At 37.3% G+C, this 17,044-nt stretch overlaps 1 protein-coding gene and 1 long non-coding RNA gene across 3 annotated transcripts in view; both read right to left on the bottom strand.

Moving 5' to 3' along the window:
• Positions 1-9,525: 9,525 nt before the first annotated feature.
• Positions 9,526-12,411, bottom strand: LOC111609323. The gene is made up of 2 exons (XR_002753066.1): positions 11,242-12,411; positions 9,526-9,930 (listed from the first exon to the last, which is right to left on the bottom strand). It is a non-coding gene; the product is annotated as an uncharacterized LOC111609323 (long non-coding RNA).
• Positions 12,412-13,059: 648 nt separating this feature from the next.
• The window catches only part of slc4a3 (solute carrier family 4 member 3), a 31,869-nt gene continuing 27,884 nt past the window's right edge, over positions 13,060-17,044 (bottom strand). For both annotated transcript variants that reach the window (XM_023337120.1, XM_023337121.1), the window contains 4 exons: positions 16,674-16,927; positions 15,705-15,874; positions 14,459-14,632; positions 13,060-13,542 (listed from right to left, as the gene is read on the bottom strand). In XM_023337120.1, the coding sequence (XP_023192888.1) occupies positions 13,465-13,542; positions 14,459-14,632; positions 15,705-15,874; positions 16,674-16,927 (676 nt within the window). In that variant the 3' untranslated portion in view covers positions 13,060-13,464. The remainder of the gene's footprint in view (positions 13,543-14,458; positions 14,633-15,704; positions 15,875-16,673; positions 16,928-17,044) is intronic.

The raw sequence follows: 17,044 nt of genomic DNA, 5'->3' as shown, positions 1-17,044 counted from the left end.
TTATCGTTTATCGCAGTAACTTTATCGCCCAGCAGGCAGCCATCATGACTTGGCAAAAAACCTCACAGTTTTAACTAATAACTCTGAGAACTCTTCCGAGTTTCTCAAAATAACCTCAAACTGCAGGAAGTGCGGCTTTTGAAACGTTTGGAGGGGATTTGACTTGGGAATCGAACTGTCTTTCTTCTCGCTTTCCGTTTCCATGACGATAAAAATGGACAAAGGCACCAACATGCGTCATGTTTCAGCACGGTTTTCCAGTCGTCTGCTCAGTTTGGAAATGTTTTTTCACGGCCACTGCGCTGCATTATGTGGGTTATTATGTGTAGCCACTGCTTAGCAACTCCGCCTGAATGGGCATCAGCTGAACAATGTGGAAGCGTTTGATTTTCCTCCTGATGCTGAGAGACGTTTGAACCAAAAGATCTGGGATGAAGCCGCTCACTTTTTCCACTCAGCCTGATAATTCAGCGCCACAGCAGATTAATGAGAATTCAGGGCTGCTGAATATTATTTAACACGTCTGGAATATATGATAAAGTCGGAACCGGATTAGCTGGAGGGTTTTCCTCCGGAGCAGGAAGCAGGACTGGATCCTTATCCCAGGAATCTGGACGTCACCTTAATAAGCTTCAATGGTTTCTGGCCTGACAGTCATCATGCTGCGGGCCAGTTTCCACAGGGTCCCACTCCTAATGGGAGAAGATTTGTTTTCCTGTTCAGCCGGGGCTTCGATCCTCCGCCAGCAGCCATGAAGAGAAGTTAAAACAGTTTCACGTCTTTTAATAATCACAACAGGCGTAATACATAACCTCCTAAACCTGACAACTGATGTTTAGCAGCTGGAAACGAGGCTTTTCTGTCACCGGAAGTTTTAACCTAGACTTTCTTGCAGAATTGCTTTAATTCGGCCACATTGGTCAGATTTCAGCCCAGACTTTAACTAGGCCAATCCAAACACTTCATCACTCTGAGTTGCTGATGTTGTGGTGTTGTTTGGATTGGGGCAACAAACAGGAGCACTTCAGAGTCATTTATGGGAAATTTGGTCACTGATTGACTTTTGACAAAGATTTGAAACAGAAGCAGTGAAATCAAACTGAAAACCTCGGTCTGGGTTCGGTTGATGTGAACTCTGATGTGGTTTGAATGCATGTGAAGGCCAAGCGGTCCGGAAGCAGGAAATTGACTACAGCGCAGGGCATTCTGGGAATATGCAACCAAAACAAACGAGCTAATAAAACGCTAGCAGGGGAAATGACTCTTAGTTCATCTGCATTTTAGTTTCCATTTGGTGAAGAAGGAAGTTGCGCTCAGTGTTTCTTCGGTGGTTCTTGGTGCAGCGCCGCCACAGGTGAGGAGGGGAACAGGTTGCTCAAAGGGCTTTGTTAGTTTGACTCATTGCAGCAGAAAATGTAACAAATGTTGCATTTTTGGTCCTGAATCGAACCCAATATACTGGACTATCAGACGCATGGAATTTTTTTTTCTGTCTATTAATATTGGTTTGGAGATTTATATAAAACCTTTCAAATGATTCAGAAAAAACTCATGGGAACGAAACAAAATTTTAATATCCTCAAAGCTCATAAAGTCATTTATTTTACATTTTTAGAGATTTTGCACAAATTAAACAAATTGATTCTTAATTTTCTGATTTGTTTTTGTCTCTTCAGACCGTACTCTGATGAGTGGGCGTGGCTATAACATAAGGTGGTTGCTATAGAAACACTTCCTCCCCCTTTCTGCAATAATTACACATTTTTTGTTTCTTATCTGTTGCAGTCATAGTTCCAACTGGAAACCAAAATAAAGCAATGCCAGTGTGGCTGGGGCATTTCTGTTCCAACTTCTTCAAGAAATAGTGTTTTAATATCGAGAGATTCTAGAAACATCATTATTTCTGCTGCCTTCACTCAAAAATCCCAGTCCCACTGGACTTTTTCCAGCTGTAACTGGGAAAGGCCTCCCAGTCAGACATAAACAGGGACATTAGACATGCAGATGCCGTGACTCTGAGGTCGTAGTTCATGTATTTTTGGGGCTGAGGGCGAAACAAGGAGATGGGAAACGGCCAGAACCCGCCTGGGAAAGGAAGCAGGCTGCCCACTGCTGTTGCTCAATCTAATAACCTCCAGAGGTAAAACCGGACCATCAGTTGTTCTTCTGACTGGGACTGAACGGGTTTCACTGAGGAAACAAACACCAATGGATCACAACTGACGAGGTGCGTACTAAATACTTCTATTAAATACAGATTAGCGACATTCAGCTTTTTTCGTGTAAACAGAAATATTAAACTTAAAATGCTCCAACTGTCTGCTTCTCAGCAGACTAGCGTGTGGGAAAGTACCACATGTTTTTATTTGTTCTGATTTTAGATGATGTGGTCATCCTGTGAGTTAGAATAAGAAGATTCAGGATATTTCTGACAGATGAATGTCATATGTTCTCAGATGATGCCGTCTGTTCTCCTGCTGACACTTTTAGCCACCTGGGCAGGTAATGTTCTCACACTCAGTCATAACAAACAAAAAAAACTCATTAAAAACCTTTGGGCTGGTTTAAACATTTTAAATCTGTGAGGTTACACTGAGATGTTCTACCAGAACCAGTGAGTCCAAAAATCAGAAAACAACGTTGCTTCACTGACCGACGGGCAGAAAGACTCAAGATAACGATCTCAGACTGAGCAGATTAAAATGAGGTCAGGTTTACAGCTTCTGCTTCCTAAGCTCTTAGCTAGTGGTTAGCACAGCTACCTTTAGTAGGTGGTGCTAAACCTAAAGCAGTAATCAGAAAAATGTGTTATGCTAGTGCTAAAGTGCTACACCAATGTGATATTTGGCAGAAGCTAATGCTAAAGTGTGAAATTCAAACATGTTTATGTCCACTGTGTGTCGACACAAATGACAAAGTCGTCTTCAACAAAACAAAATGTATTGTTGCGTTGCAGCAAATGACAGTTATTACCCAGAATGCAACACTGTATTTGTACAGTAAACAGTTTAAAAGTCTACTGAATCACTTCCTGAAACGTGAGAAATCACAGATTTGACCATCTGAAGGTGACATGGTAAACTGAAACACATGATGTGTGTTGACACATGGTGGATATCAACATGTTTTCACTTAGCTTTAGCAAAACTAACTTTTTAATTAGTGGCTTCTACCAATGGGTTTTGAGTGGCCTAGTCAAAGTCTGGATGTAAATCATGACCTAAAACTATCAGTTTGTGCTGGAGAACATTAAAACAATTCAGTAAAGCGGAGTGGCTCCAGATGCCTCCACATCACAAACACTAGATGGCACCATTGGTGGAGCATTTAGGTTTAGGGTGTAATTACTTTTACAGGCAGGGTTTGGTTGATCCGTCGTTTTAAAACTGCAGACTTTTTTCTGATTTAACATAAATTGATTGTTTTTCTTTTCTCTCTGTCTGACTGCCGACGTTTGATGAATATTCCAGTGACCAAACAAATATGAAAGGGGGTGACAACTTTTTCTGCAGCAGTGAAACAACAAGCAGCTGCAGGCGGATGGTTTTCACAGCAAATCGCTGAATAATTTAAGGAACAATAACAAGAATGTCTGAAATGGACCGAGTCCAGCCTCAGAGCCGGTTCCAACAGAAATATTTAGAACTTGTAGCGAAACGATGTGGATTTAATGCTTTTGGCTCGTTAACCTGTCAGAACGCGGGCCTTAAAGAAAATGTGCTGCTGTATTTTCTATAAACCTGAACCGAGTCCAAATCAAACAAAGTTTAAATCTGGAGGCTGCGCATTAAAACAACACAGGTATCAATTATGTGCAGAGTAATAATAAAAAACCCTCCATCGGTGGCTCTAATCACGTTGTCCTGTTGTTTCCTCCAGGAACCGACGCTGACGTCATCCCGCCCTGCGACCAGAACCGGTTCCACTTCAGCGTCCAGAACTGCAGGTCCGATTTCAACCAGAGCATGGAGACGAGCGGCTATCAGCAGGACTGCCCATGGCCGGCCGTCAAACCGTAAATATCTGATGATTCACCATCGCCTTTAAAGTACCAGGTTCTTCTCTCGAACTGCCGGTCAAAACAGTTTGGGTCATGAAACCGGCCCAGTGCGGTTCTGAAGCTACACTCAAAAATTAACTGGAACTATTTGGGTTACTTAGCCTGAAAATGAACCTGGGGGTTCATTTTCCAAAAATATATTTTTAGCATTAAATATATATTCATCTGTAAATATTGGTTTCTTATTAAATATTTATTTAACAAAATATTAAATTTACAGACAAAACTTTTAAGCTCAAAACAAAATATTAAGTTTGCAGCTCAATATTTGGTTAGAAAGCTAAAGTTAGCTCCAAACTAAATATTTAGTTAGCAAGCTAAAAGTTTAGTTTAAAGTTTGAAAACTAAATATTTTACTATCTTAGAGCTAACAAAATATTTAGCTATTTTAGAGCTAAATGTTTAGTTTGGATATAACAGTTTGATAAAAAATATTTAGCTTCAATTCAAACTACACACATAGCTTAATGCCAAGTCTGTAGCATAAAGCTACATACAAACTACATACTTAACTACAAGCTAAGTATGTAGTTTGAATCTAATATTGAGTTAGCTTGCTAGCTCAATATTATGTTAAATCTAACATAAAATTTGTTAGAGTTGTGTTAAATATTTAGTTAGTAGGCTAAACATTTAGCTTAAAATTTTTGGTTAGCAAGAGAAACATTTAGTTTGAAGCTAATTATTTACCTAAATATTTTATAATAATATAGCTAGCAAACTAAATATTTAGCTCAAACAAAATTTTTAGGAAAACATTTAGTTCAGTAAATAGTTTGAAATCTAGACATTTGTAAATGAGTAACACTTTTATTACAAACTAAATTAACCAAATTATTGCTGTTAATTTTTGACAGTGTAACTTGGGTCCAGCTGCGAGGCCCGGTTCGGTCCCAGATGTTTTCCACTGTGAAATCATGTAACAATAAGTGGTTGTGAGGTTTGTGATGATTTATTGAGGCTCTGCTTGCCTCCACATCTTCAGGATATGACAATTTAATATCTGACCATGAAATACAAGCTAGCCATCAAGCAGAGGGTGGTTTCTCCTTCAGAAGAACCTTGGAGTCACTGAGGCGAGATGTTTTTGGCTCATGGCATCCGACTTGATCACATGATTGAAAGTGCAGCTTTGCTTTCCTTTTTCCTGCTCTAATAACACACAACTCGACCCAGAAAAGTTTATTCTGATGCCAAATATTGTACGTTATATTAAACTATGATTTCCTCTCAAGTATCAGCGGCGAAGCCTTACTTTGGCCTCAGTTTGTCAGGCAGATCTCTGATTTTCTCTCCAACAAATCGAGCCATATTTCTTGCCATCGTTCTGGTTTTCAGCTTTTAGCTTCTGGATTCGGATCAGGCCTGAACTTTGGCAAAAACATTCGGACGTTCTGGAGATTTAACCGTTTATCCACCGATGTGTCTGCAGATCATCGGCACCCTGCAGCTTCCACCGCCTAATTCCTCCGTCAACAACCGGAGGTTTTCCTCCTGAATCCTGTTTTATCACTTTATTAGTCATTCAAGACTTTTACTGGAAGAAGAAAACTGAATTTCTTTCCCCTATACACAAAAAACTCATTTGTTACTAGTTAAACACCAGAGATTCCCTCCAAACAAAGCAGGAAAGTTGGGTATGGGATGGAAAATAAGATTATTCTTGTTAAATAGCATAAAGTAATTTACTGGCATGGATTAACTAATCCTTTAGCTAATATCTGCAAGCAAAAGAAAATTACAAAAATACATTTGCTTAATGAAAACATGGCAATTTTAAGAAAAAAATAATATTACAAAAATGTTTTTGAGCCGTATCAATGATCAACATTTCAACAGTCGGATGTTACCACTGGTGGAAACACCAAAAAAGACAGGAAGTAGTAGGAGGACAATGGTTTGTTTTTGTTTTTTTCACAACGTTGCACAATTCATAAAAAGTTGTCATTCCAACAGAGACGTGCCGCAATAAGAAATAAATCCATAAATCACATGATGAATTAAAATGGACCCAATAAGTTATTGTTTTTGTCTTTCCACCAAAAATTGGATAAGATTCAGTCTGAACCTTTGATCTCAACTAAACATTTTAGAAGGATAATTTTATGTACAGAGACTTCATAATTCGTCACATTTGTTTTGAGCATTTAAAATGTCTTCCAGTTGCAGTGTTAAATGTTCATTAGAACTTAAAGTTTATTGATTTTCAGAATGTGTTCTTGCATTTTTATACCATTAATATTATATTAGTTGAAAATGGTCTCAAAATAACATAATTTATCACAATAACATCTGGAACCGTTTATCGTTCAGGAATATTTGTTATGGTGACAGGAATATTCTAACATGCTGAATCCATATTTCTTTTGTAAAATGGCCGACTGCGGTTTCCCCAGAACGCTCCCAGGTATGAGCCGTTTGTTGCTCCAGCGCCTGAATGAGACGCAGACAAATCTCCCACAGAAATGTGATGTTAACGCAGCGATTGTTTAGAAGGAAACTCTGGCGCACTCATGGTGCGTTTAAAGACGGCCTGGACAATCCAGTTACCACATCTTAGCAACCAGTTAAACAGTTGTAACAATTGAAAGAGTGTGGGGATTTCTCAGACGTACCCAGCGTTAGCTAAGCTGCAGATATCTGAATCGATGAGGCGCTAAAGCTTCCCCTCCGTCTTGCTCTCTCTCTCCCTCCTGCAGCCTCTACAACAGCCTGATGATGTGTGTGGACAGCTCTCTGCAGCGGAGCCGGTGCATGGGTCACACGTTCCTGGTGGACAGCGTCTTCCTGGAGGTCCACCAGGCGTTTTTCTCCCAGTGCAGCCAAGCCCAGGACCCCCCACTGCGCACCCTGCTGGCGTTAATCGCCCCCGGGGTAGTTATCACGCTCTTCCTGCCCTTTCTGTGTGTTCACCTCACCTCCACGGAAACTTCTTAAAGCTCAATTACTGCCGAGTCAGCGTTTTACAGCCTGGATGTTACTGTGCATGTCATGTTTTCTGTCTTTGGTAATTAAAGGTATAAAATGCAGTGACAGAGCTCCGGTTAAATGTAACTTAATTGGGAACTGGGAGTAATGGAAAGAACACCAGAGTGGAAAGACTGGACAGCTTTTCCACGCGTCAATCCGAGCTTCTTCACCTTTTGTTGTTGTTTGGATCCTGATGGCGCTGCGGCCACATCAATACAAAGTTTCATTAAACATTTAAACTACCTAAACCTTTCCAAACCAGTACACTTGTAGAAAAACCCAAAAACTGTTTACCAACAAAAACTAATTTACACAGAAAAACAGCAAAGATACTGAAAGTTTTACAGCCAAATGTTGAAGCAACTTCTGTTGTTGTACAATGGCCGACAGGTGCAACTAGGCCTGAAAACATAACAGCTGGACTATAAATCAGAAATTATTGCAATAAACGATAATATAGTTGTTTTGAGACCATTTTCAACTAATATGATGGTAATGGCCATCTCAAAGATCAATAAACTTTAAATTATAATGGACATTTAACAATGGAACTGGAAGATATTTTAAATAAACAGAAACAACAAATAAAAATTAATTAGGAACTCTAAGCAAAAGTGACATCAAAGCACAGATTTCAGGCTTTTATCATCCAGTTTTTTTCTAGAAAGAGAAAAACAATAAATCATGCAAACGGAAATTATTAATATTGTTTTAGTTTATAATGCGACTAAATGATTTATCGCTTATTGCGACAGACCTATCTGCAACAACAAAACTGTAATCTAGGTCTGCTGCTGTATGCAATCATTTTAATAATCAAGAAATGATCAATTATTCTGATGATTAATCGAGCAATCAAGTAAAAAAAAATTTCTCCCAATTCGCATTACCTTTTTAAGCTGGTAAAAGAAACATATAAAAGCGAAAACGCTTAGGATGAAGTTCAAACATCACTTTTAGTGAAACATTTTTCAAGTGTAAAATCAGATGAGAAATTAAACATTTCCCATTAACTTTTTTTTTTAAATTCAAAAGTAAACTTAAATTAGAGCATTAGTAAACCCTGCCTTTTATATTATCCTTCATTTCGTCTCACGTTTGAAACATGAAAAATATTATTTATGACGTAGATATTTCTAATCTTTTTTCCATGTCGGCAAGTAAATGCAATGTCGGCCAAAATGCGATTCATTGTATTTATATGATGCAACAGATTATGTATTAACAATCACAGATAAAGTTATGACTGGAACAAAAACCTTACCGGTTAGCAGTCAGGAAGTAGATCGATGCATGTAGTTGATACTTTGCGATGAGGAGTTTGAAGACATAACGTCACTTCCGTTCTGCAGTTCAGCCATTCAACTGTGATATTTTCCGTTTAGTTTAAAATAATCTCACATTTTGGACCCTTTTTGCCCACACCTGTCAAGTTGTGGAAATATGGAAATATTCCGCCGCCGGTGCGAGACGTCCCACCGGTCCAACCGCCCGAGAGGGCGAGAGGGCGGGAGCGGAGGTGGCGGCAGTTACCGCATGTAGTTGGTGTTTCCCGCTGATAATATGGAAATTTACGGGAAAACAGTAATAAGGGAGCAAAGAGGAGTCAAATATGACCGCTTCCCGGTTTAAACGGGAAACTTAAGAGGAATGTTTTTGTCTCCTTATAGGCGGCGCTTCTTTCCGTCTCCCTCCGTGGCTGCTACTAGCACTTAGCATTCGTCTAAGTCTCTTTAGCGGAAGTGAGAGCGTTGCGTAACACCAATAATCATCCGACCGGAGCACAGCTAGCTAATTAGCAAAATATTATTTCCAGCTGCAAGAAAACTACCGCGGCGGAGAACATTTATTTTCCAGCATGAAAATGAGAAAATAAAACAAATCTAATCAAATATTGATGCAATCATTTATTTTAAGTTACATATATGTGATTTAATTTGAATTATTTTGTCAAAAAGGGACATTTTGTTGATCATGATTGATTTGTAAAATGAATAAAAAGATTTGACACAATTCAGCGTCATGTCTTTATTGACTCATGACTTGCCTCAGCAACAAATCAATTCATAAATTACAATAAGGTTAATATTCATTAAATTTATCTTGTTTCTCTTTCTACCAAAAACTGAATGATAAAAGTCTTCAGTCTGATTCTTTAATTTAAACTAGCCCTTTTTTGTTGTTGTTTACAGAGACCTAAAAAATTATTTGTTGTTTCTGATGTTTTGTTTGGATATTTAAAATGTCTGCCAGTTTCAGTCTTAAATGTTCATTAGAATTTAAAATTGAGAATGTGTTCTTGCATTATTACACTTTAAAAACAACATTATCGTTTATGGCGATAACCTCTGAGCCAATTTATCGGCTCACATTGATGTCAGCATTTTTTTCCATATTTAGTTTCATTGTTTGAACATTGGCTGTAAGGAAAATTAAAAAACTATAAAACCTCTTGGTGTCCCTCAGGGACGTAGATTAGGACAGAAACTAAATGCTTCAGTGTCACACCATTCATTTTTATTTCAGACAAAATATAATGTAGAACAATTGTGAACCATCTTTACAGTCATGGTGACTGAATGAATGAATGAATGAATGAATGCATTAGTTCATCTCTGTTGCAGTTTGTGTCTCTCCTCACACGTCCAGGTTGTGTTTACGCTTCAGGTCTTCACTCAGAGTGATGAAGGTCGATTCGACCAGAGTCAGATCACCGTGGGTGGTCCGCATCGTTGCCATGGCGACGAAATGTGGAGAAGTCACATCATCACCGGCAGAAAATTTAAATCACTGTTTGTCTTTTCATCACTGGTATTTTAACATGGATCAGCTCCTCCAGCTGATCGTAACACACAAACGAGTAATCAGGGTTTCCATGGTAACCTGGATACATTTGTAATCTGAAAATACATGATGATTATGACTGAATGTTAGGGCCAAAAATAAAATCATAATATTAATAAAATGTAGTGAAAACATTGCAAAACTATATATAAAAAACTAATAAATTATTATATTTATAAAAATAATACATCATAATTTATTAGAGTAAATAATTCTTATTTATAATACAAATAATTTTAATAAATTATTTTAATAACTTATTGTAAATTAGTTAAAAATGTAATATAATAAATCATAATAATTTATTTTAACATTATAAACAATTATTTAAAAGTATATGGTACATAATTAATATCTAATTTTAATAACTGTAATAATTATTATAGCAATAATGAACTTATAATTAAAGTAAGTGAGGATAAGTATATTAAATAATTGCTATAACTAATCACATTTTTTTATTATGCCAAATATATAGTTTATTTTTTAATAAAAAATAAGATCATTATTTATTTTAATAATAAATTATCACATAAAGTCAAAATATTGTCAGAATAAAGTCGTTAAAAGACAGAAATAAATTCATAATGAAGGATGAAGTCATGATGATAACGTCAAAATAATGAGAATAAAGTGGGAATATTACCAGAAGGTCAAATATTAGGAAAATGAAGCAGGAGTTTTATAAAAATTTGATAAAGAAAAATAATTTTTTAAAACTTAAAATGAAGTTTGATGAATATCTTGTGAAGTTTTTAGTTTTACAAATAAAATGTTTCATCTTTTAACACCTCTATTTGTTGTTTCTTTTATTTAGAAGAAAACTATTTTTTAATAACTATCAACGCCTTTTCTCACTAAAACAATTTTTGTCTTTATTCTCATAATATTTTGAAAAACTCTCTTACTTTGGCCCTAAAACTCCACGGCTGTAACTTGTGGGTTGTAATATTTATATTCAATATAATGTATTTTACTAACTACTAAAATAAATAAACATAATAATTTTCTAATTTAATAAAAAGTTTTGCACATTAGTTTTTTATGAAAAATATCTTTAAAACAGAAAAACACTAAATATCTGAGAATTTCCTATAAAATGTTCTACTTTTAGAATTAATTTATATAACAAATATAATTTACACAAACTTTAATTTCAAACGGAGATTTAGAGCCAACAGTTTTTATTTATTTGACACTTAGAAAGGTTAAATAGTCAGAGCTGCTAGTTTTAATTTATTTGAGAAAAGTTCAGATTTAAACATTAAACTAATAATTACAAATAAAAGCAGTTTGGATGTTTTTAAACGATGGGCAGGAGGCTTTGGATGTGATTTAACTGCCAAAACGTGTGAGAAAAAACCCACAAGTGACACTCAGCTGTATGATGAGCAGAAGGAGAGGAACCCGGTGCGGTCCGATACGAAGCGGCTCGTTTCCAGGGAACCTCCTGCTGAGCGCTGGTGCAAAGCGGCTCATTAGCTGCAGGTTTGAACACACACTGCAGCAGGTGTGAGCTCCACTGCAAAGATCAGTCAGGGAAATAAACCTCCATGCATTTACAGTCTGCCTCACTTCACAGGAAACGGCGAAACGCTGCCTCTTTAATCCAGCCTCCCCTCTGAGTCGGTACATGAGTTTGGTCGTCGCTCGCTTTATGTACACAAACTGGGTGCTGGGAGTATTTACAGAGCAAAGGTCGGTTTCCTCTGAGACAGAAAGCCTGCAGGCTCAAAGTGAAGTGGGGCAGTTTGTTCAGTTTTTACACAGAACGTCTTTATGAGACAATATGTTTGATTTGAGCGAAATCTGGGATGTTAAAGAGTTCAGAAAGTAATAAAATAACTTTAAATATTCAGTAATTTGTAGTTTTTCCACAGAGAAAGAAACAAACAGTAATTATCACAAAACTGGGATAATAAGTTAGCAGGGATTGTTGTGTTCAGCTGAACCTTATTAGCAATGCTACTGTTAGCACATTAGCTAACACTAGCATTACTAGCTATCCAAAAAGCTGCTGGGTTTCAGATGAGAGGATCACACTATGAAGAACTAATGAAATAACTTCCTGATCTGAGGCACTACTTCCTGTTTCCAACCCGCTAAAAGCAGCAACACCAGCTAACTTTAGTGCAACTCAGAGCTAACTGATTAATTTATGCTAGCAAAGAAAACATTAGCAAATTAGCTAACATATTGACATTCTCTTGTTGAAATTGTGTAGAAGATTGTAGCTAAGCAGCTGGCAGTTAGCCGCTCAGGCTAACGTCATGGAGAAGCTCTTGATGCTCAACTACGGTTTTCTGCTGACGTGATTTCTTTTCATTAAGAGCGTAACGTTACGTCAAGATGATCCTGTTAGCGATTAATAAATAACACCAGAACTGCAAACTGTTTCTCAAGTTGTGCAACAATGAGTTTTTTGCATGACGGCGTATTGTAGACAAAAACAAGGAATAAATGTTCACCAAAAAATCCAGAAATTTTGAGATTAATCTCAGAAATGTTCTACAAAAAAATACAATTCTGAGTTTCAATTTGACAATTTTCAACTTTTTAAACTCAGAAAGTTTATAGATTTTTCTAGAAGATTTCTGAGATTAATTTTTAAAAAATTCTGAGTTTGAAAAGTCAAACATTTTCTTGCAAAAATTTTTTAATAAATCTCAGAAAATTTAAAATGTCGAGAAATTTAGATGTTTGAAACTCTGAAATTTCCAAAATTTTTTCAGAATATTTCTAAGATTAATCTGAAAAAGTTACAAAAGTCAAAAATTTGCTTGAAAAAAAAAAACTCAGTTTGAAATCAATCTCAGAAATTTTCTAGAAAAAAATGAAAACTTTCCAATCCAAGATCGATTTCCAAATTTCTGCGTTTTTTGACAGAAATTTGCTTTTTTTTTCCGTCTACAATGGCATTAATGCACCATCGTCTTTCTGAACCAGATTTTTTTAAAGTAGATTAAAAGATCAGTATATAAATGTCACTGTAAAGCAGAAATATTGTGACGTAATCCACTAAATTCCCACCAAAACCTTTACATAACGGTTATGCAACAACACTGATTGAATTTAAAAATCAGCCATTTTTGTCCCATTTTCTGTCCTTCTACAAAATTCAGATTTTGACTGAATTTTACACAAAATCATCAGAAAATAAACAGAGTAGAAAAATTAAGGTTAGGTGGGTGTGAATTATATATTTATAAGTTCAGGGGTCAAACTACTAACAGATTTCCTCTGAGTTTCCACCAGAAAACGACATTTAAAGACGGCCAGGAAGTTCAGCTGTCAGAAAGTTAGTTTCTAAAAGTGAAAGCGATAACGGCAGTACAGAGGAAGAGGCAGCTCAACTACAGGCAGTTCTGATTTCTCCTTACAAAAAGAAAATAAATCATGTTTGTTTCCCCATTGCACTTTTCCCCAGACCTGCAGAGAAGTTAAAGGGACAAAAGGATCCATAAGATGTTGAAGCGTCTGGTTTCTGGATGGAAACGGAGCGAAGGTGCGTTTTCATCCAGTGTGTGACTCGGTTCTGTGTCTGTGTGCTTCGATCCGGCGGCGCCGCAGGAGGAACCGGGTTCTGATCTTCAGACGAGCATGTGGATCTCGTTGTATTCGTCTCGGCCGTCTTCGTCAAAGTTGGGGGAGTCTTCGTCGCAGTCCAGCTGCAAAGGAGAAATTGTCTTAAAATGAGCAACAAAATGGTGATTTTACACAAAAACGATAAAACTATAAAACACCTGGATGAGGCTCAGTTATCAGTTTAATTTAAAAACCAGATTAAAACTGAAAATGGTTTTTAAGCAGAAAATCCTGTTCCGACATTGTCCAAAGAAAAACTTTGTTGATGGTGAATAAGAGCTCGTCACTGATTGGCTGGCTGCTGTGATCCTTTGGAGCCTTTTCATTGGTCGAAGTAACCTTGGTAACTAAGACCAATTTTCAGTCCAGAAACACAGATTGTGTCAATACCTTAATCTAATATTTTTACAAGTTTAATATTCTATTATTATGGCTTAATCCTGGTAATAAGACTTTAACTGATAAACTTGTGAAATTCTTTATTATTAAGAAGTTATATTTTATTTGCTTCATGTAAGAAAAATAAAGTTATTTGAAAACATTTTAAACATATTGAGTATTCACACTTTAACTTTGCCATAACTGATTGAAGACAATTAATTCTGTGTTAAAATGTAATAATGAAAAGTAATTACATTTTAATTTACAGGGTAAATTTCATATTAAAGATTAGATTAAAACTAAAACAAATTGGACGATGAAACTAATTAAAAATCTGCTCAACAGTTTTAGTGAACATTATTAAGAGGTTTTATTTTTATTTATTATACTTCTAAAGTTACTGTGGTTCCAGAATAAATTTGGTGTCTTTACGGTTAAAAACTTGAAGAAAAATAAATATTTATATCTAATTATCATGTTAAAGTTAATCTTTGTAATTTCTTTATAAATTTTCCAGTGAAAAAAAAAAAATCCAGGGTGAAATTAGCTTTAATCTGAGCAACAACATGGCCGGCGCTGGCCGCCGTGTCGCTGAACCCCGGCGGCGGCCAGACGTACCGCCTGCAGCTCGCGCTCCTCGAAGATCCTGGAGAGGATGAGGCGGCGCAGCGGCACGGTCATGATGAGGATGAAGGGGAAGGCCAGCGACGCCACGGTGGACTTCACCACCCACAGCGCCACGATGCAGGCCAGCTGGATGACGGTGAACATGTTCATACGCCACGTCCTCACCTGAAGCACAGAACAGCCACAAAGTCTCTCCTCCATCAGGGAAACAAAAATATGTGTTTCTGGCTCCATCTAGTGGACACTGGGTGAACTGATGTCAGTCTGAGGCTTCTTAGAAAAACATGTTCATGAAAACAGACTCAAAAACGACACAAAAAAACCCAACAGAAATGTTAAAAAATATAAACATTTTGTATTTAGATGAGATTTAAAAAAAACAAACTGATTTGTCTGTAAATATGTTCCACTTCTCTACTGGCAGTTTTATCTTCACCTGCCACTACATGAAAAAGAAAATCTCCTGTTTATCCAATAAATAACCTGTATTGATGTTAAGCAGAAAGTTCTGAACTTTCCACACATTAGAAGGATTTTTTAGCTGCAGATTCATCCTTTCAGTTCAATTAAGTTAAAAATCAAAAATACTTTATGAACCCCAAAGGGAAATTAAATAAGAGTTCACCAAAGGAATGCTGTCTGTGAATTCTAAGCAGTAAAATGTTTATTTTCTTATTTCAGAAAGAAATTGATATGTGTGTTTATTTGCACATTTTAATCACAACGTTGTATATAAATGGTTAAACTTTGAAAATGTTGAGTGCATTTAGCTTCCTTTCATTAAAGTTAGAGCTTTAGCATTAGCCTCTTCTAAATACCATGTTGGTTTAGCATTAGCTTCTGCCAAATATCATACTGCTATAGCACATTAGCGCTAACTTCTGCTAAATACTTTATTGGTGTAGCACATTACTGCTAGCTTCTGCTGAGTACAACAGTTATATATTGTGCTATTTACTATATTTGTGTTGCGCTTTAGCATTAGCAGAGCTAATGTTTATGGTTAGTGCCTTTGGGTTAGCGCAGCTAACTCTTTAGCTAGCAGTTGAAAGCCACTGCTGACAATAATTAAAAATGGAGCCAAAGTTTCTGAAAGACATTTAGAAATTCTGGAGGACGGTTAACGAAGATCCGATTTAAAACAACTATTGCACCAGAATCACAGACGTCATGCGGCCAGGGAGCGAATCCGTGGCAAACCTGGAGCTGAAGCACAGATGCCACGGATCCGGGTTACCTTGGTGACGTAGATGTGGTCCGGGTGGTGCTTGGCGGGAGTCACCATGAGCGTGATGCGTTCGTAGAGCTGGATGCCGGTCAGCGAGGTGACGCCCATGTAGAGGAAGATGCCGAAGAGGACGGCGAGCGGGATGTGGCGCAGGACGTCGGTCATCACGATGGACATGCCTGGAGCGACACAGGAGAGTCACATGATCACACCGCTGGGCCGAACCCAGCCAGAAGGTTCATTATGCTCAGTCTGATCATTCTGGGTTACAGCTCACAAAAGGTAGAAACCCCGAAAGTTAAGTGGAAGGAAAAACTATTTGAAAAATATTAATGCAATTTTACCAACAAAACCTTCTTAAAAACAGTTTTACAAAAAAAGAAGTGGTGTTAATTTTAATTTGCCCCTATCTGTCTTATAGCTGACGAAAACCAAAGTCCTGGAAAATTAACTGGAAGGAGAAACTGCTAAGAAAACACATTAATTGAAAGATGTGTCCAATTTTACAAATAAAACTGACTAATCTTTGTTTGAATTTTAATATTTTTAGTTTACAGTGAAGGGGAAATCCAAAATTTAGAAAAATAAGTGGAAGGAAAAACTGCAAGGAAAATTACATGTTTTAGGAAAATATTAGTGCAATTTTACCAGCTGGTTTTTATTTATTTTAATGTTGATAATTTTGTCTTACAGCTGCCAAAAACTGAAAACCTGGAAAGTTAAGTGGAAGAAAAAATGTGCTAGTAAAAAGTAACATGTTAAGTGAAAAATATAGATAAATTTTTCAGAACTGGTGTTTCTTTAAATTTAGATAAATTTGACCTCCAGTCAACAAAAACTCTCTTTCTCTGAAAATCATATTTTTTACCGCAGTAACATTAAATCAGCGGCAGAGCGCTGTGAGAAGACATCGATCCCCTTATATTATTATTGGAAAATTGAGTGGAAGGAAGAGCTGTGGGCTGGGTTTCTGCTCACCGACCAGCACCGCCACCAGCAGGCCGGTCAGCCGCTGCTCCTTCACCTCCTGGATCACGGGCTTCTCCCCAGGCGCCGTGGCTTTGCTCATCACCGTCAGCGCGTTGACATGCGTCACGGAGCGCACCGTGGCGGCGGTGAGCCACGGCAGGCCGAAGAGCGGGCAGACGGCGCCGAGCACGACGATGAGCAGCAGGTCCAGGTGGAAGCCGGAGCCTTTCATCAGGCGGCGCTCCTTCTTACTGACTATCAGCCTGAGTCCAGAAAAGCAGAGAAAAATGAGCAGAACTGGCAACGACGGCAAATCAGGGCCGAAAAATACGAACAAATATCAGACAAAAGACTCAGGAAGGAGATTAAACTCAGGAATA

Source organism: Xiphophorus maculatus, chromosome 7 (genome assembly GCF_002775205.1).
Source record: "Xiphophorus maculatus strain JP 163 A chromosome 7, X_maculatus-5.0-male, whole genome shotgun sequence".
Classification (NCBI taxonomy): Eukaryota; Metazoa; Chordata; class Actinopteri; order Cyprinodontiformes; family Poeciliidae; genus Xiphophorus; species Xiphophorus maculatus.
The sequence above is the reverse complement of the archived record's forward strand: the minus strand, read 5'-3'. Positions and strand labels throughout refer to the sequence as shown.